Below are 20,472 nucleotides of genomic sequence, written 5' to 3'. Positions count from 1 at the left end.
GAGGGAATCAGGAAGTGGGGGGGATGGGTTCCTAGGATTAGGCAACATTTCATGAACAGAATGTAGGACTAGATATTAGCTAGGGATAGAGATGCTTGTCTGAATTGACTTAGATAGAGGGAACAGGGGACCATTTGGGATGGAATGTTGGTAAGGAGACAAAAGGGATGTAAATGGTGTCAGTGAGTGATGGGTAAACACTAGAGGAACATTGGAGGTAAAACTGGGTGGTATTTGATGGGGAAAGAACATAAAAACTGAAATAAAAATGTGAAATAAACGCAGGAAATGGTCAAATCAGAGCGTTACATAATTGTAAAGGGAATTATAGATAACAATCTGAAGGTTTTATAAAAAAAATAATGCAGGAGGAAACTATACTGCAAGCTGTATGATGGTTCAGTGATGTGGAGATATTCTTTGTGAGTTAGTGATTGTCACAAGTAGGAAAATAAGTAACTGACATAAAATGATGAAGAGAGCAATATGCAGAGGAAGGGTGGATCTGTATGGAGTTAAATGTAACAATTTACTACTTGGATATTGTTTAACTGTCATATGGTTATCAGGTCCTATATAGGTTTCCCACCTGTGTGCGGTGTGTCTGTGGCGATGAAAATTCTCTTGCCCAGGAAGATCTCACTAAGGCCATCACAGAAAGATGCTATTCCCCAAATCTAATCCACAGACAGATTTCCAGTGCCATATACTAACACATCCCATGCCTGCTACATCGAGCCATGGCACATAGCTTTTCTATTAAGCACAATCCATTGACTATACAGAAGACAAGTAAAATACCCAAAACCAAGTCCACCTGTAGTTGAGCTATGAGTTGCAGTTGAGAATCCTGCCTGCACAATAAACCTTGCAAAGTGCAACTCCATTGCTCTGGTAGTCATATGAACAACAGCTGGATCTAAGGTCTCAGCATACAGGTGAGAACAATGTGCAAGCAGTCCTCCACTAAACATTTTGGCTCCTTTATTATGAGTTGGAAGAAGTTGATTTGTCTCATGATACTACATGGTGCTGGGAAGCATTTTTATGGTTTCTAGTGCCGCTCAAAATGTAAACACATTTATTTTTGTGTCACAGTTGGTGGGACCATGCAAACATTAATGCATGCATCAGTTATGAATTGCAGGACAGAGCACCTACAATCCCCAGGAACCAGCTCCAAAGAAGCACTCATACATAATAACTTGTTACATCCTCAACTCACACTCACCCCCATCCCCTTTCCACATGGGTCATATTAATGTGGGAGACCCAGATGCAAGAACTGTTTGCTACACCCACTGAGCACATCATCCTCCACCTCCTCAACAGGTTTATCCTATCCTGTCAGAGGCAGGCATACCTGTGAATGCAGTCACGACATATATTGGCTCTGTCACAATTTATGCACAATATTTTATGTGAGCATGGTCACTAATCCACTGTCCACCTGAATGAATGGCCGCCGCCAAACTTTGACCAAGCACAGGGCTGATAATCCAGTAGCAGAACAAAATGCCAAGTGTAACATGCTCGATTTCAGTAGCTACTTCACAGTGTGTGCCATATTGATCCTTCCCCACCTGCCTACCCCCTCCTCCACCTTCCTCCTCTCAACATCAGCTTCTCTGAGTTACTTAGATGTTTCCATAATTCTGCTGGCCTCAATCTCTGCTAGCTTTCTGCCACCCACCCATCTTTACACTGTCCTGGGACTATAACTTCACTCACCCTGTACCCACACCATCTTCCTCACAGCCTCACTTTCTTTTGTCACTCCCTCCCAATCCATTCTTCCATGTTACTGCATATGATCATTGTGCACCCCACAAATTCATTGACGCCAGCACCCCTGTCACATTTGTTTCCTGTGCACTTACTACCTCTCCCTCCAACATTGCTATACCATAACTGTGCTGCTTCCCTTCTTAAGTGATTAAAGAAGACCATAAATAACCTATATCCTGACATCTAGCTCTTATCCATCTATCCCCCCATCATTCCCTCCACCTTCCTGCTAAAAATATTGTTCTAACTATACAGTCATTTACTTCTAATTTTTATAATTTGTATATTTTCTCTAGCTTTCTTATTTTTTGTTTCCTTGCTTGTACTTCTCCATTACTTTCTTATTATTTTTTTCTGTGATGTTGCCAATTTTTGTAGCAGCTATGTTCCCTCTTTCAATCATTCCATCGCTTATCTCCACTGTATTTATTTCATTGCTAACTTTCCTTTCACACTGTCTTGCTATGTCTCCTTTGATGTGACCTTCTGAATGATTTGCTAATAGAATCCCAGATTAGTCCAGTCCCCACACCCCCCTGCCCTCTCTGATCAGATGAATGTAATTCTGATTGCAAAACTAGTCTTCACCTGCCTTTATGTTTGTGCCTGTGTCTGCTTCCAATCAGTATGCAGAACTTTTTATATAATGTATGTCAAAGAAAATATTTGGTACAAGTAAGTAATAGCTAAAATTTATACATTCCTTTCACCAAGAAGTGATTGGCATGGCTAAATCAGAATGAGGAAAATGACTGGTATCTGTAGAACAGAGCACAGATGTGTTCTCATTTATGTAATGAAGAATCCTCAAATTAGTTCCTGCAATTATTTTTGACATTTCTATCACTGCTATCTTGTAATCCTGCTGCTTCCCTCTTTAAGTGATTAGAGAAGACCATCAATAACCTATATCCAGATAGCCAGACAGGGATTTCAGCCCTTCTGTATCCTGATGTCAGGCAAGTCTTATCACCTTGTCACTTTATGTTCACAAGGAGGATAAGACCAGTTTATAATGTTTGCAAAGTGCTTTAAGAGAAATTTCACACTGAATGATTCTGACATTGCATAATGTACTCTTATTTCCAAGAGCTCTCAAATTTCTTTTAAAAGGTATCTTCTCTATCAATAATTATGGCTGCATCTGTAGAAAAAAGGTCAAGTATTCATTGTATGCCAAAACACTCACTCCTTTCTGAACTATCACTTACCAAACCCATATTTCAATGTGTTGCACTATTTATGAAATAATGGAGTTGCTTAAAATTGTGCAGGAAATATGAGTAGATTAAGAAATATTACTAATCATTGTGATTGAAACAGAAACAAAAAATTTAGGAGTCAATGAAAAAATGTGTTATCAGTCTTTATTTCCAGGTTACTTTATTAACACTTTTATATTATCAATTGTGAAAACATAATGTTGCACAAACTGGTGCAAAATAAGACATATTGATTAAGTACATGTAGGACTTTGATAAAAAAATGATGTCACTGATTACAAAAAAATTATATGCACTGGTAAGAACTTTTGTCACAATGATTACATGTCCTTCTGTTTCTGATACAAGAAATGAATTGAATAGTAAATGTCTGAGGTAACTTTTTTATTTAGAAACAGTTGGTTTGGGTGTGAATTATGAATAAAGTTGTAGCCTAATTATTTAATTTTGCTGTCAGTCTCTAATGGAAGGCCATTTCAAAAGTTTTACTACAATAGTCACCATGGATTAACAGCATTCAGAACCACACAAAGTGTGCTTCAGTCTGCATTAAAATAAAATAGGTATAATCATACATCACACCAATCTGCAACAGTGTCAAGGCTGTTTCTTATATTTCTTTCCTTTTGGTGATGAATGATTGCTTAGTTTGTAAAGAGAAGCCAGAACACATCTCTCATGGAAAATATATAAAAAGCGTCTCCTTGCTATAATATCTATTTTGGATTAAGGAGTGTTAAGAGAAACTGGGTTTTCATGGCAACATGATTCATTATTGAGGATTCATTTAATATTATTCCACAGTATTGGCTACAGATGGGTTTATGTTACTCGAAGTCAGGAACTTAAGCAGTCTACAGCAATCCCTTTCTTTCAAACACAGGTAACATTAGTTTAATACATCTCAAGAATGAATTATTAGCATAAGCCTCACTGTTTACTGCAGTGTCACATCCATTAATTGCTGCCTCGATGTCAAAGCCCTTTCTTTCATCAGAGCGCACAAGAGGCTGTATTGCAATAGCTCCGTACAAAGAGAACCACGAATGATCTTCATAGTCTTGCCGAAAATCGTCGTAGGATATATGATGTTCTTGTGTGACACCAATATCATCCAAGGTTTCAATCAAGTGGAAGTAGTACTCCTCCAAGAGATCCTCTACATGGGAAACATAGACTTCTTCCTTGAGACTAGTATGTAGGAAATATTGTAGATCTAGTGACGGTGACGAGAAATGTGCCATCTGGAAATCAATAAGAACAACATCGTTAACAGAGCCACCCAAGTATTTGAACATCATATTGTTAGTCCAACAGTCTGCATGAATTAATGCTTGGAATCTTCTTTTCTTCCACTTTGTGAGCTCAGAAATATTTGCAAATGCTGTTTCGGAAATAGCTCGAAGTTTGGAAGCATATGCAGAGTGGTGGCCACCTGCTCTCTCGAGCTCCCTAGCTAACAAGAGACATGCGTTTTTAAAGAAATTTTTCATCTGTGGTGCTGCGTCACCATTGAATATAGCAAAAGTCTTGTAATTATCCATACATGTACGATCCTTCATGAAGAGACCTATGGATGCTGCGTGGAGCTCAGCTAATTTTCTGACCACAGCTCTAGAGTGTGCCAAGTCTAGCCCCTGGCTTCTTTTAGCCATGACATACCCACTATCTCTCAAGTCTTCCAGCATCAAATAGTCAACTGGCTCACTACCAGAATGAAAACATACTGCTGCTAGCTGCGAGTATTTCTTAGGGTCGGCACTTTGCAATAACTGGGTCATCACTGGAAGCGTCTTGGTGAAAACTGAAATTTCTCTTTCGAAAGCACCCATGTTCTGAGCAACTTCACGGACTGTTTTTCCATCTGGAAGACATTTAATGAAGAATGATAGAGTCATTGTGTAACACTTAATTCGGTGTTTAAATGTCACAGTCATTCGGAAAGTATCGCTCAAGTAATTCTCCTTTCCAACTGTGGCACCCTTGACACTCGCTGAGACAATAGAGCAGTCTTCAAAGTTGCTGACATTCTTCAGTGACTGCTTGATGAAGTCGTCATCCAGCCATACAGGAACTGTGGCAGCAGCATCTGCAGACATGACCTGATAACAACAAAAACAAAAGACATCTTTTTACAATTGGTTCTGCTTTCAATGGTGAAGAACTATGATGTAAATGTGCTACCATATTTACAATGTCTTTGGAGCAGGGAATCTCCAGTCTCTACAAATTTTACTACAAAAGTTATCAGTCAATGATCACAGAAATTTTGTTTATTGGGTTAGACAGATTCGACACTTTACTCATTTTCAATAGGCCATAATGCTTCTTTTGCGAATGGATATGTCAGAACATAGTATGTGTGAGCATCTCTTCAAAGCTCCTACTACACAAACAAATCAAGTTGTTCAATAAAGTTTGAGACTAACACCTCTCCAGGTTCCATCTAATCAATAAATCACATCGTATTAGCTTATTGAGACACACGTAACTACACTGTGTATAAAGTCTTCTGCTGGCTAGACCCACTCAGTCCTCTAGTTGGACCCTTGAATAGATGTTCTCTCTTACAATGTTCCAAAACAACCATCTGCTAAGAAGCATTATGGGATATTAAAAGTAACCAAAGTGACGAAACCACTTCAGTCCATTAACAAACTTTCTGTGAGCACTGACTGAGATAAACTTTATAGGCATAAATACATGGTTATTCATAAGTACCTTCAGGATTTCAGAAGATGACTTTGTGAAAACTGCAATACTTTCAGAAAAATGATGCATACACTATGTGATTGAAAGTATCCGTGTAACTATTAGTGGACATTAGTATGAGGAACAGCCGGCCTTCGTTCTTCGCCTTTATGAAGGTTTGAACTCCATTGGGGACACTCAGTAAGGGATTTTATTTATTTATTTATTTATTATCATCCCAATGATCACATTTGTGATATAGGATTTGTCAAGATACATTTCAACAACTATATAATATCTTTACAAAAATTTTTTCTATGCTGAATTCATATGAATCTATCTTATGTTTAATACAATATACAACTAATAAGTGTTTTATAACATAATTTCTTATGTGCTTGACAGACCTATTCCTTCATGTTGTGATTTCATTTGTCACATTTATGATATCATATATTCTTATATAGTTGAGCAGAGCTATTCATTTATACTGTAGTGACATTTGTTAAGCATGTGATTTTTAATCTTCTTATGTGCTTGACAGACATATTCATTGATGCAATTTCATTTGTCACATTAATTTAAACATATATTCTTATACAGTTACGCAGAGATATTCACTTAACATTTGTCAAGCATGTGATTCTTTATAACAGTTTTTAATTTATCCTCATTTTCCAGCTCTTTGATATGTTTTGGTAGTGCATTAAAAAAGATTGATGCCTTGATTATGTACATGTTTCTGACTTCGGTTCCTTGTTACAGCTTGTAAGTGGAGATCTTTACATTGCCGTGTATTGTAATTATGGTAGTCTGTATTGGTTTTCATTTTGTCCTGATTTCTTTTGATCACCAACAGACATTTCAGAATGTATAATGATGGAATTGTTAAAATTTTCAATGCTTTAAAAAGGGCCCTACAATGTGTTTGAGATGGGCTCTGGGTGATTATCTGAATAGCGCGTTTTTGTATTTTGAAAATCTCATTTAGATGACAATTTGTTTTTCCCCAGAATACTATCCCATAGGATGCAATGACAGAAAATAGCCAAAATATACTAATCTGGTAGTCATGACTACAAACTCTTGAAATTCTTCTAAGTACAAAACATGCTGAATTTAGTTTTGGTGCTAAGCTCACCACATGGTCCATCCAATTTATCTTCTCATCAATGTGCATACCCAGGAATACTGCCCACTGTACTCTTTCAAGTTGTTTGCCCTCCATTGTGGGATTTAGGTCGTCATGTTCACTTATTTTTCCATATTGCACGTAATTAGTTTTTTTTTTTGTTTTTGCATTCAGTGTTAGCTTGTTTGCACTAAACCATTTTTGTACATGTTGTAGGGCATGGTCCACAGTACTGTGCAATGACTGCTTCATATCACTAACTATTAAACTAGTATCATTGGAAAATAACATGATTCTAGCTTTTCTCTCTAACACCAGGATATCATTAATGTAAACGAGGAGCAGCAATGGGTCTAATACACTTCTTTGGGGTACTCCTGCTGTGACCTCCTTTGGACCTGATCTTAGTTTAATTTTTTGGTTAAATGGTGTTGTAATTTCAGCCACCTGCATCCTCTTTTCCAGATACAACTCAAATCACTTTTTTACCGGTCCTCTGATACCTATAGCCTCAAGCTTTTCCAAAAGTATGCTGTGGTGAACAGTGTCAAAGGCGTTGACAGATCTAGATTTATCCCAACTACGCTTTTTCCCTCTTCCAATTTACTGATTATTTCTTTATTTCTCTGAATGTCTAGAAGGATGGCAGCCCAGACTTCCTCAAAAACCAAAATTAGGGAGGCAGTGGTGGAGGCTGCGATCTGCAATGGAGTCGAAATTCTTTCTCATCGCAAAGGTGTTCCATTACGTTGAGGAAGGGGATCTTGGCAGGCCTGTCCACTTCAGGGACATTGTTGTCCACAAAGATGCTGCTTTATGAAAGAGTGCATTGTCAGGCTCATACAAATAACCATCGCCTTCAAACTGTTCCTCTACTGTACGTAGTACACAGTACTGTAAAATGTGTTTATTTCCTTCCACATTTAGCGTTCTCTGAAGCACAATAAGGCGACCATGCCCTAACCACGAAAAATACCTCTATACATCTACATGGATACTTTGCAAATCTTATTTAAGTGCCCAGTAGAGGGTTCATCGAACCACCTTCACAATTCTCTATTATTCCAATCTCTTACAGAGCGCAGAGAGAACGAACACATATATCTGTCCGTGGGAGCTCTGATTTCCCTTAATTTATCACGTTGATCGTTTCTCCGTACGTAGGTCGCCATCAACAAAATATTTTCACATTTGCAGGAGGAAATTAGTGATTGAAATTTCGTGAGATTTCTCTGCAGCGAATGAAAGCAGTTTATGGTGTTGATGTGAGTACTGTGCATCGTTGGGCGAGTAAGTTTAAAGATTTTGAGGTGGGACCATCTGACCTGCGTGACAAACAAAGAATTGCACGTCCTGTGACAGCAACCACCGAGTTTCACAAGGAAAATGTTGACAGATTGATTCAGGACAATCATCGTATCACTCAGAGAAACTGCAAGTACAATCGGCATTTCACAAGAATGCGTGGATCACACTATTGCTTTGCTTAGCTATTGGAAGATTTGTGCACACGTCACGAGCGGAGTGGGTGGCAATGCGGGTAGCCCAGTAAGGGGGGGATGGAGGCGCCCCCCCCCCCCCCCTAATATGTATCCGTCACTGCGTTAGGCTACTTTTTGAGAAAAGCAGCGAATGGTGGACAGACTAAGTTTTCTTTTATTTACCTATTTTACTTGATATTTTGATTCTAAATATCTTGTAACGTACGATACAAAAATCTGAGGGAGTCTTAGACATTCAATTGAGACTGAAAAATTCTACGTTTATTACATGAAATACCAAAAAAACGAAAATCGCATATTTCAGATACCTGTCATGTTAGCAGATTTAATAGTCAAGTTAAACTGGAGGTGAAAAAAGGATATAACTGAAAACCGGTTGCTTCAGCGATAACCGCCATCATTACTTCACAGTCACATCACCAAAAGTCGTTCTGGACGGCTTTGGAGGGGCTGAAACGTTCCTGATGGGTTTGTTACTCAAGTTAAATCCTGAAGGCAGTGAGCTCTCCTCACTGACTCATTCTGTTGTTAATGGTTCTCTTCTTCTTCCTCTTTTTTTTCTTAGCGCGTATTCTGACAGAGATTGGTGGTTCTCGTGGTCAGCTCTGGACGTGACATTGCAGCATGGATGATATTTTCTTACCTGTCATTATACAGTATCCAAATATCCTTCAGCCACGAGTTCCTTTGCCTGCCAACAGACCTTTGCCATTGTATTTTCCCTTCAGTTATGCATATATCTGGTATCTTTCGTCTCTTACGATGGACCCTAGATATTGGAGTTTTCATTTGTTTTACAGTGAGCAGTAGTTCTCTTTGTCTTTTGATCCGATGGAGGACTTCTTCGTTTCAAGTTTTCAGCACCCAAGGTATGCATAAGAGACAGCAATACAGAAACACTGACGGGAAAAAACTGAAACACCAAGCAGGAGTTGTGCGACATAAGGAGAAGGCCAGCAGCGCCACTATGAGGGTGCAAGTCAGGTTTGCTTTAAATACTCACTGTAACTGTTGCGGGCGTTAGTGATGTTTGAGACTGAACATTGGGTTGGGTTGTTTTGGGGGAGGAGACCAGACAGCATCTCATCGGATTAGGGAAGGAAGTCAGCCTTGCCCTTTCAAAGGAACCATCCCGGCATTTGCCTGGAGCGATTTAGGGAAATCACGGAAAACCTAAATCAGGATGGCCAGACGCGGGATTGAACCGTCGTCCTCTCGAATGCGAGCCCAGAGATTGAACGTGGCGAGTTGATATTAATCAAGAATGTCTTTACGGTGACGAAGACACCATTTTCAGGATCTCACTGAGCTTGAATGAGGTCGTGTAATAGGGCTATGGGAAGCTGGTTATTCCTTCACGATATTGCAGCAATACTTTGCAGGAATGTAGCCACTGTACATGATTGCTGGCAGTCTTGCTCACGAAGATGTACAGTCGCAAGAAGACCGGACTCCGGATGGCCACATGGCACTACCGAGAAGGAAGACCATCACGTTCGGCGTATGGCACTGGCGCATCGCAGTGCATCTGTAATAGCAATTCGAGCAGCAGTTGGCAACTGTTCCAAATCTGTTATTTCAAGGATAGTTCCGAGACAGATGGCCTGTAGGATGCAATCCGTTGACCCCCGACCACCGCCGTCTGCGACTTCAGTGGTGTCAAGGGACAGCTCATTGGAGGGCAGGGTGGAGATTGGTTGTATTTTCTGATGAAAGCTGGTTGTGTTTAGGTGATAGTGGTGGCTGTGTGTTGGATAGAAGGTGGCCAATTGAGGGCCTGCAACCAACCTGTCTGCATGCTAGACATACTGGATCTTCACCTGGAATTACACTCCTGGAAATGGAAAAAAGAACACATTGACACCGGTGTGTCAGACCCACCATACTTGCTCCGGACACTGCGAGAGGGCTGTACAAGCAATGATCACACGCACGGCACAGCGGACACACCAGGAACCGCGGTGTTGGCCGTCGAATGGCGCTAGCTGCGCAGCATTTGTGCACCGCCGCCGTCAGTGTCAGCCAGTTTGCCGTGGCATACGGAGCTCCATCGCAGTCTTTAACACTGGTAGCATGCCGTGACAGCTTGGACGTGAACCGTATGTGCAGTTGACGGACTTTGAGCAAGGGCGTATAGTGGGCATGCGGGAGGCCGGGTGGACGTACCGCCGAATTGCTCAACACGTGGGGCGTGAGGTCTCCACAGTACATCGATGTTGTCGCCAGTGGTTGGCGGAAGGTGCACGTGCCCGTCGACCTGGGACCGGACCGCAGCGACGCACGGATGCACGCCAAGACCGTAGGATCCTACGCAGTGCCGTAGGGGACCGCACCGCCACTTCCCAGCAAATTAGGGACACTGTTGCTCGTGGGGTATCGGCGAGGACCATTCGCAACCGTCTCCATGAAGCTGGGCTACGGTCCCGCACACCGTTAGGCCGTCTTCCGCTCACGCCCCAACATCGTGCAGCCCGCCTCCAGTGGTGTCGCGACAGGCGTGAATGGAGGGACGAATGGAGACGTGTCGTCTTCAGCAATGAGAGTCGCTTCTGCCTTGGTGCCAATGATGGTCGTATGCGTGTTTGGCGCCGTGCAGGTGAGCGCCACAATCAGGACTGCATACGACCGAGGCACACAGGGCCAACACCCGGCATCATGGTGTGGGGAGCGATCTCCTACACTGGCCGTACACCACTGGTGATCGTCGAGGGGACACTGAATAGTGCACGGTACATCCAAACCGTCATCGAACCCATCGTTCTACCATTCCTAGACCGGCAAGGGAACTTGCTGTTCCAACAGGACAATGCACGTCCGCATGTATCCTGTGCCACCCAACGTGCTCTAGAAGGTGTAAGTCAACTACCCTGGCCAGCAAGATCTCCGGATCTGTCCCCCATTGAGCATGTTTGGGACTGGATGAAGCGTCGTCTCACGCGGTCTGCACGTCCAGCACGAACGCTGGTCCAACTGAGGCGCCAGGTGGAAATGGCATGGCAAGCCGTTCCACAGGATTACATCCAGCATCTCTACGATCGTCTCCATGGGAGAATAGCAGCCTGCATTGCTGCGAAAGGTGGATATACACTGTACTAGTGCCGACATTGTGCATGCTCTGTTGCCTGTGTCTATGTGCCTGTGGTTATGTCAGTGTGATCATGTGATGTATCTGACCCCAGGAATGTGTCAATAAAGTTTCCCCTTCCAGGGACAATGAATTCACAGTGTTCTTATTTCAATTTCCAGGAGTGTATTATCTGGAGTGCGATTTCCTATGACAGCAGGAGCACTCTCGTGATTATCCCATGCACCCTGACTGTAAATTTGTACGTCAGTCTGGTAAATCGAACTGTTGTGCTGCCATTCATAATCAGCATTCCAAGGGGTGTTTTCCAACGGGATAATGCTCGCCCACATACCGCTGTTGTAACCCAACACACTCTACAGAGTGTCCACACGTTGCCTCGTCCTGCTCGATCACCAGATCTGTCTCCAGTCGAGTACCTATAGAACACTATCGGACAACAGCTCCAGCGTCACCCACAAACAGTATAAACGGTCGCTGTACTGACCGATCAAGTGCAACAAGCAAGGAACTCCATTCCACAAACTGACATCCGGTACCTACACAACACAATGCATGCACGTTTGCATGCTTGCATTCAACCTTCTGGCGGCTGCACCGGTTGTTAATGTACTAGCATTCACATTTGCTAATGGCTTATCTCACACTTACTTTAACTTATGATCCTGGAATGTTGATCACTTAAATACAGGGTGATTCAAAAAGAATACCACAACTTTAGGAATTTAAAACTCTGCAACGACAAAAGGCAGAGCTAAGCACTATCTGTCGGCGAATTAAGGGAGCTATAAAGTTTCATTTAGTTGTACATTTGTTCGCTTGAGGCGCTGTTGACTAGGCGTCAGCGTCAGTTGATGCTAAGATGGCGACCGCTCAACAGAAAGCTTTTTGTGTTATTGAGTACGGCAGAAGTGAATCGACGACAGTTGTTCAGCGTGCATTTCGAACGGAGTATGGTGTTAAACCTCCTGATAGGTGGTGTATTAAACGATGGTATAAACAGTTTACAGAGAATGGGTGTTTGTGCAAAGGGAAAAATTCTGGACAGCCGAGAACGAGTGTTGAAAAATGTAGCACGCATCCAGCAAGCATTTGTTCGCAGCCCAGGGAAATCGACTCGCAGAGCTAGCAGAGAGCTGCAAATTCCACAATCAACTGTATGGAGAGTCCTACGAAAAAGGTTAGTTATGAAACCTGAACGTCAACTACCCGAGGCGATGGATCGGCCGCCAGGCAGCTCGTGACAGAGCACTTCATCACTGGCCTCCAAGAAGCCCTGATCTTACCCCCTGCGATTTTTTCTTATGGGGGTATGTTAAGGATATGGTGTTTCGGCCACCTCTCCCAGCCACCATTGATGAGAAATAACAGCAGCTATCCAAACTGTTACGCCTGATATGCTACAGAGAGTGTGGAACGAGTTGGAGTATCGGGTTGATATTGCTCGAGTGTCTGGAGGGAGCCATATTGAACATCTCTGAACTTGTTTTTGAGTGAAAAAAAAACTTTTTAAATACTCTTTGTAATGATGTATAACAGAAGGTTATATTATGTTTCTTTAATTACACATTTTTAAAGTTGTGGTATTCTTTTTGAATCACCCTGTATGTTACCTAGACAAATGTATTCCTGAAATATCATTACTGTACATTAATTATTTATTGATGTTGCGATTTTTTCCGTTAGAGTACATTTCAAAAGCATCAACTCTTTTCTCTAGATATTCGTCAAAGGTCTAGCTTTCGCACCCACAGACAATTTAGTCCAGCACAGTGAACAAATGGTCTGTTTGTCAACACTTCCAACACAAAATTTGTAGTCTTCTCTAAGAGAGGAATCCAGAAGGTATTGTAAATAAAAGCAAATAAGACTCAACAAGTATCCTCGTTGAAGTACTAGGGTACTGTGACGAATGAGCGGTGTGACTCTAAGTTCACATCTGCAGATAGGCAATCCAATGTACAGATGTCCGCAGCAGGCTACGTAACCCCTTCCTGTAGCAGCGACTTCAGAGGACTGCACGTACGTATTAGTGTCTGTTGCGTCACAAACGGCGCCCATTTTGAGCTCCTGTAATGTGAGTTACGAAGCTAGAGAGAGACACTCACTGACGTGTGTCTGTTTTCTGTTTGTCTTGTAGTTTCTGCACAGTCATTTTCTGAAACACTGGAAGGTAGCAGTGAATAGGCCTGTACAACTACATCATTGATAACAGTAACCTCCGTAAAACGTCTAGGAGTACCTATGTGGAGCGACCATAAGTTAAATTACCACGTAAAGCAAATAGTAGGAAAACAGGAGCTATACTCTGTTCATCATAAGAATAAACCTCATGTAGACAAACACAAACGCGATGATTTGTCAGAAGCTGTAGCACACCTACAATGGTGTTGTTACGCTCTTAGAAGTAGGTCCTATTTATGATTAGATATATTGTTGCTAAGTTACGTTAAATGAAACCTTAAGATATTCAAATGTATTAACAGTCATCAACATTTTTCTTAATCATGCTTTAGCTACGTAGTTTTTATTTTCAAAAATCGTGTACAGTCAGAGCCTCTGCACTGTCGTGCTCTGATTGTCGCGCTGTTAATACGGCAGTATGGAAATGCTGAGATTGCATCCTGTTTCGTAGTAAAACACGCGTGTGGAACACGGTTAAAAAGCGCCGAGAATTAGGTTGTTCTTAATGTCTGTCATACATTTAAGAGAGATAATCGGCTTTGAATTTATCCGCCCCATGTATTAGATATAATTACTCGCGCCCGATATCTGATTTGTAGCGGTCTCAGTCTGCTTTCGGCTGCGGTGGGGCGAGGACGTCCGCTGCGCCCCGCCGTGCGCGACCGTGAGCGCTTGCTTGTGTTTACCTTCTCGCGGCGCGAGTTGTATTTGTTCCAAGTTCAGTGTGACTATGGCACACACGTGGCGACACGATACGATCAAAATTACTTTCCAACCAGATCATGCGCGTCCTCGAGCCTATGAAATAGAACAGTTCATACGCGACGATCTACGTTTAGATCCGGCGACTGTCGTCGGAATACATTTTTCTATAACGGCGAGCGTGGTTTATGTTAAAATGACCAGTGCAGAGGTCTGCGCGACAGTCGTGTCTACATACTCGAACTCTCTCAGATTCAAACATTCTGACGGGCATATCGGTGCAGTGACGGTGGATCATGCAGGCATGGGCCTAAGGACTGTAAGGGTTTTTGAGCTCCCCTTCGAGGTCCCAGAGGAAGTTGCCAAGGACGCCTTCCGACCATATGGCAATGTTATCAGCCACGTTGCAGAAAAGTGGCAAACTTTCTCGACGTATAAGGTCTACAGTGGTGTGCGCCAAATTAAACTTGAGCTCAAGAAACATGTGCCGTCCTATTTGAACATCGGTGGCTGTCGTGCAATCATCATGTACGACGGTCAACCGCGTACCTGTTCCGGATGTGGGCAGGAAGGCCATGTTCGATCGAGCTGCTTACAACGTAGAATTACGCAGATACCAGTGGGAGACTCCGTTTCCCCGACGGGGACGACAATCCTGCCCCTCACGTACGCACAGACGACGATGCGCACCGTAGTTGAGGACGAAATGGGCGAGCAGACACATCCATCGACGCCAGAAGTACCAAGGGAGGAAGAGGAAGGACCCTTGGTGCCACCCCATATGCCGCCCCCTCCACAGCAACAACAGCTGCAACAGTCTCACGAACTCCAGACGCAACATAACATTCAGAACGCGATGGACGTGGACGCGAACATTGTCCCGACCGCGGCTTTCCTAGCGGAAGGTGATACGACGCTGGATTGCCTCCCACATTCGGATACGGATGTCCACGTTCGAAAGCAACGTTCGCCTCGACGACGCAAGCGACGTCGGCGGACCCCTTCTGACGATTGCCTCCTGCACACGGCCGGTCAAGAAGGTGACATCTCATCAGACGGCATGGATGCTGCGCCTGCTGAGGATCTAAGTGGTGTAGACGGTTCACTTGCCCATACTACGAGTGCCCAGTTACTTCTTGCACCACACACGCGGCAGGTCGCGTCGATGGATGGCGCTCAGTCTACCTCTACCAAAGACGACGTACGTGAGAGAGATTTAGGTGCCGATCAGCTACAAAGCGTCGTGTTGCACCAACTGTGGTCGGGCGATGTTGAGGAACTTCCTGAAGAGGGCACGGGTGACAAGGGAGGGGTCGGCATTGAGGATGCCACTCCTAGCGTGAAAGACTCATAATTAGTGACGGGTTTGGTGGGTCCGGCATCTCTTGCGGTCAGCTTTGATTGCCATGGCGTCTACCCTAGGTACAGAGGCTAGGCAGCACACCTTTCGCCTTGCCACAATTAATATCAACGCGATAAGGGCACCACACAAACTGACAATGCTACAACGCATGCTTGAGGCGGCGGACATCGACGTGGCCCTCTTACAGGAAGTATGTGTCGCTAGTTTCCCTGACTTCTACGGATATACCGCCCACATCTCCCACGCCTCTTCTACCGATTGTGGTGTGGCTGTTCTGCTACGGGACGGTTTGGCGGCTACGGACGTACTGTACTTACCGAGTGCAAGAGCCATGGCAATAACTGTCAACGGTGTACGACTCATCAATGTATATGCCCCTTCAGGATCAGGGAGACGGAGAGATCGGGCCCGCTTTTTTTTGGAAGATATTACGCGTCTATTTATGGGTCGCATAGACGATATGGTGATCGGAGGAGATTTTAACTGTACATTATCTCCGTCTGATCAGCAGCCACATCACGTCCAGTGTGCTGAATTGGCAATGCTAGTGCGTGACCTGATTGACACGTGGCGCCACATCCATGGCCCAGCTCCTGGTTACACCCATTATACAAGCCATTCATCAAGTCGGTTGGACAGGATTTACGTCACAAGCACCCTTTCGACGGCGACGAGAGGAGCAGAGCTCTGGCCCACTGCATTCTCCGACCACACAGCCTATATTTGCACCATTGCCCTCCAACCTGCACGTGTGTGGCGCAGTAGGCCCCCCTGGAAACTGAACGTCGCCCATCTGGACGAGCCGGCATGTAAAGGTGCTGTCGAAGAGTCGTGGAACGCGTCCTTACAGCGTCGTGGTCGTTATCGATCGACCCTCAGTTGGTGGATTGAATGTGCGAATCCTGCACTTAGGCGCACCTTCATGGCTTACGGCCGGGAAGCAGCGGCATGGAGGAGGAGCACGGAAAACTTTTATTACACCGTCCTACGGGAATGTCTTGCTATGGAGCCCTCACCTGACAGGCAGATCATAGTCAATCGCGCGAAAGCGCAGCTCGTCTCCTTAGCACGCCATCATTTACAAGGCGCTGTTATACGGTCGCGTGCTCCAGACATGATACAATCAGAAAGGCCATCTGTGCACCACGTGCTCCTAGAACGCAAGAGGCGCCGTAGGGCACTGGTAACCGACATGATAACCGACGACGGTCGACACGTGGTGGAACAAGCAGATATAGTAGAAGCCTTCTATGGGCATTACGCTCAACTTTATTCAGCAGTGCTCCCTGATATGGCAACGGTAGACACCGTTTCATCACATGTCCACGGTACAGTTCCACCAGACATGGTACCGACTTTACTGGGAGAAGTGACAGAAGAGGAAGTGCTCGACGCCATTGGTAAAGGTGCTCCCCATAAATCACCAGGAATCGATGGATTTCCATTAGAGTTCTATCGAACCTTTAAACAACTGTTGCTACCGTGTTTGATTGAAGTTTGCCAGGAATTGATGTCCCCGGGTATAACATTGCCTGCACCATTCTTGGAAGGTCTGATTGTCCCCATCCATAAGCCGAAGGGTCGGAATCATGTCCGTGATTATCGTCCCTTAACGTTATTGAACAGCGACTTCAAGATCTTTTCGAGGCTGCTATCGGAACGTATTCGCGGCACACTATTGCACGTCTTGTCCGGTGATCAAACGTCCTTGGGGGGACCCAACAACATCAGAACTGCGTTATGTCGTTACAGAGATCTCATCTCCCTTGCACGGGTGAGACGTTTGCCGGCAGCCCTCGCGTCTATCGACTTTAGCCAGGCTTTTGACCGTGTGGGCCACACTTTCCTCACGGCCGTTCTACGGTGCATGGAAAACCCCGACCCCTTTATCACAGTGTTGACACGCCTTCTGCATGGGGCAACTTCTCGAGTTCTTGTTAATGGAAGACTGACGGCACCCATGCCGATCCGCCGATCAGTACGACAGGGATGTCCATTATCAACATTGTTATTTGCATTGGCCTTAGAACCTTTGTTGTGTGGTCTCCGAGACAGACTCACTGGGATACAGTTCGGCGGCTCCATCTATCGTTGCACCGCATATGCGGATGATTTGATGATCGTCATACGTGGAGCTGACGACATGGCCGCGGCATTGGACTGGATTGCAACCTACGGTACAGCTTCTGGTAGCCAAATCAACGTTGACAAGTCCGTCGCCTTGAGCATCGGAATTGGGCTACCGCAGGAACACATTGCCCCCTTACGCTTCAGTGATACTGTACGCTGCTTGGGCTTAGATTTCATGAACGACATGCGACGCGCGACGACGCTCAATTATCGACGCCTTCTTAACCAAATTAGGGCCGGAATTGCAAATCAGCGCTTGCGATCCCTCAACATCGTTCAGCGGGCGTATTATGACAATGTATACCTTGCGTCCCGCATACCGCATGTCGCCCAAACGCTACCCATTCCGAAGCCCTTGGCTCGTAGCATTATGGCAGCGCTGGGGTACTTCGTCACCGCTGGTATGTTACTGAAGATCAGATACGTATCTCTTACCCTCCCCAAGGAAAAAGGTGGTCTCGGCCTAGCTAACGTCCATGATAGGGCCATTGCCCTCTATGTTAGCTCACATCTATGTCTGCTTCGCCGTTGTCCTACGAGCCTCACGAGTCTGCTTCTGACGGCGCTACGACCTGCTTCACTAAGAGCGCCGGTGCCACTACAGGACGAGCACCGCCTCAGCTGTGGAGAGGCGGAAGCGGTTTGGCACCTAGTGCGGCAGATGCTGGCTTATCTCTTGCGAGTTCGGCCGGAGCATATATCTGCACGCACGTTATTGTTTCCGGATGAGACATTTTACCCCAAGACTCGAACCAACTCTGTCACCTGGATACGTGGACATGCAGTCCATTACCTCTGTCGTGACGGACAGAAGAATTTCCTTGACTTCTGGCTCTATTTGCAAGAAAGACATCATGCTATTTCCGGGCATACCAGATATCGACAGTGCTTCGCGAACTACCTATGGAGTGCCTTTCACAGCCCGCCGTGCAGCTGGAATGTTCCAGGCAGTGGCAGATGAGGTCAGAACGAACCGAAAACGAGCATATATTGCACAATCCTTATCAGTGGGCGCAGTCGCTGGGAAGCCTCACTACGACGTGGTAGCTTTCTTTTCATGTTATTTATGTTTCATATCTTCGATGGCATCTTCATTCTGTTTTAGTTTTCCAGGCTTGATTAACTATGACTGTTCGCACATTGATATCTATATAAATAAAAAAAAGATTAAAAACACTGGACAGGAGACCTGTGTTCGTATCCAAATAAATACACAAGCACAAAATAAGAACAAAATGCACAACAAATAAAATATAATAAAGTATTATACCCTTTCCTTTTCCTTTTATTTTATTTTTTTTATACCAAATTCAGAGGCATATTTCATTTTTGTTCGTTGGCGGAACTTGAAGTGGTGGCGAACGGCCGTCCTAGTTAGCTTTAGGATGAAAGTGGCGGTGGCACTAGCTTTGTTTTTGCTTTTAGGCTAGATAGGTAAGATTGTAATTAAATTAAAAAAAAAGCTGGTAGGGGAACATCTACGAAACTTATTACATTTTACGATTCACTGGTTCAAGCCTCGCCTATGGCCAATTATTTTTCTCGTTCAATTTGAAATACCTACATCTCATAATTGTAAAATTAAACATAATTTTTTATGTATAATGCACGTTTTCTTGTTTTTAATTACATACTGCACGTGAAATTCCTGTTTTCATTTCAAATACAAATTCTCAGTTATCGAAAAAGAGGTTCACATGGCTCTGAGCACTATGGGACTTAACAGATGAGGTCATCAGTCCCCTAGAACTTAGAACTACTTGAACCTAACTAACCTAAGGACATCAGATACATCTATGCCCGAGGCGTAGCGGTCGCGCGGATCCAGACTGAAGCGCCTAGAACCGCTCGGCCACTTCAGCCGGCTCAAAGATAACAATTTAATATGTAAGGTAAAAATGAAAACCGAATATTCTTTATTTGGACTATGTCCATTGTTTCATGCCACAGATATTGATGTGTGGAGTTGAAACATGAAAAACCACTATTTTCACAGCATCGAGCACACCATACAAATGCTGCACTTTTACATTTGCCACTGTACCATTACAATATGAACCTAACGGAACTTATCTGGAGAAGGCACAAGACGTTAGGCTCCAGACATACCGGCACTAACGCACGCAGCTTTTTCACAGGTCACTGCTGAACGCTGACAGGATATAGAACGGCACGTCATAAAAGAAGAGGAAATGCGGCGCCTGGGTGGCATCGTGGATTCTGTTGTTGATCGACTCGTTATCAACGTAGCTGCCGGCCGAGGTGGCCGTGCGGTTCTAGGCACTGTAGTCTGGAACCGAGCCACCGCTACGATCGCAGGTTCGAATCCTGCCTCGGGCATTGATGTGTGTGATGTCCTTATATCAACGCACACTCCGCTGCAGAGTGAAAATCTCATTCTGGAAACGTCCTTAGGTTAGTTAGGTTTAATTAGTTCTAAGTTCTAGGCGACTCATGACCTCAGAAGTTAAGTCGCATAGTGCTCAGAGCCATCAACGTAGCTGATGGTAGTTCGAGAACTGAAATGTATTTCTCGAATTCGGATAAGAAAAGAGCTAAGAGATTACCAGAAGGCTGACTGTAATTAATATCTTCAGTGGCTTCAGTATTCGATAGTACGGTGAAATCCCTGCAGTATGCTTTTGCATCACACATAGGTCGTTCAGAAAAAT

General features: G+C 44.1%; 1 protein-coding gene across 1 annotated transcript in view; it reads right to left on the bottom strand.

The window, feature by feature from the left end:
* Window positions 1-3,229: 3,229 nt before the first annotated feature.
* LOC126092336 (uncharacterized) overlaps window positions 3,230-20,472 on the bottom strand; it is a 57,509-nt gene continuing 40,266 nt past the window's right edge. The window contains exon 2 of the mRNA XM_049907875.1: window positions 3,230-5,113. Coding sequence (XP_049763832.1) covers window positions 3,866-5,110 — 1,245 coding nt within the window. The 5' untranslated portion in view covers window positions 5,111-5,113 and the 3' untranslated portion in view covers window positions 3,230-3,865. The remainder of the gene's footprint in view (window positions 5,114-20,472) is intronic.

The sequence above is a fragment of the Schistocerca cancellata genome, chromosome 7 (genome assembly GCF_023864275.1).
Source record: "Schistocerca cancellata isolate TAMUIC-IGC-003103 chromosome 7, iqSchCanc2.1, whole genome shotgun sequence".
Classification (NCBI taxonomy): Eukaryota; Metazoa; Arthropoda; class Insecta; order Orthoptera; family Acrididae; genus Schistocerca; species Schistocerca cancellata.
This window is presented reverse-complemented; position numbering and strand designations above follow the sequence as displayed.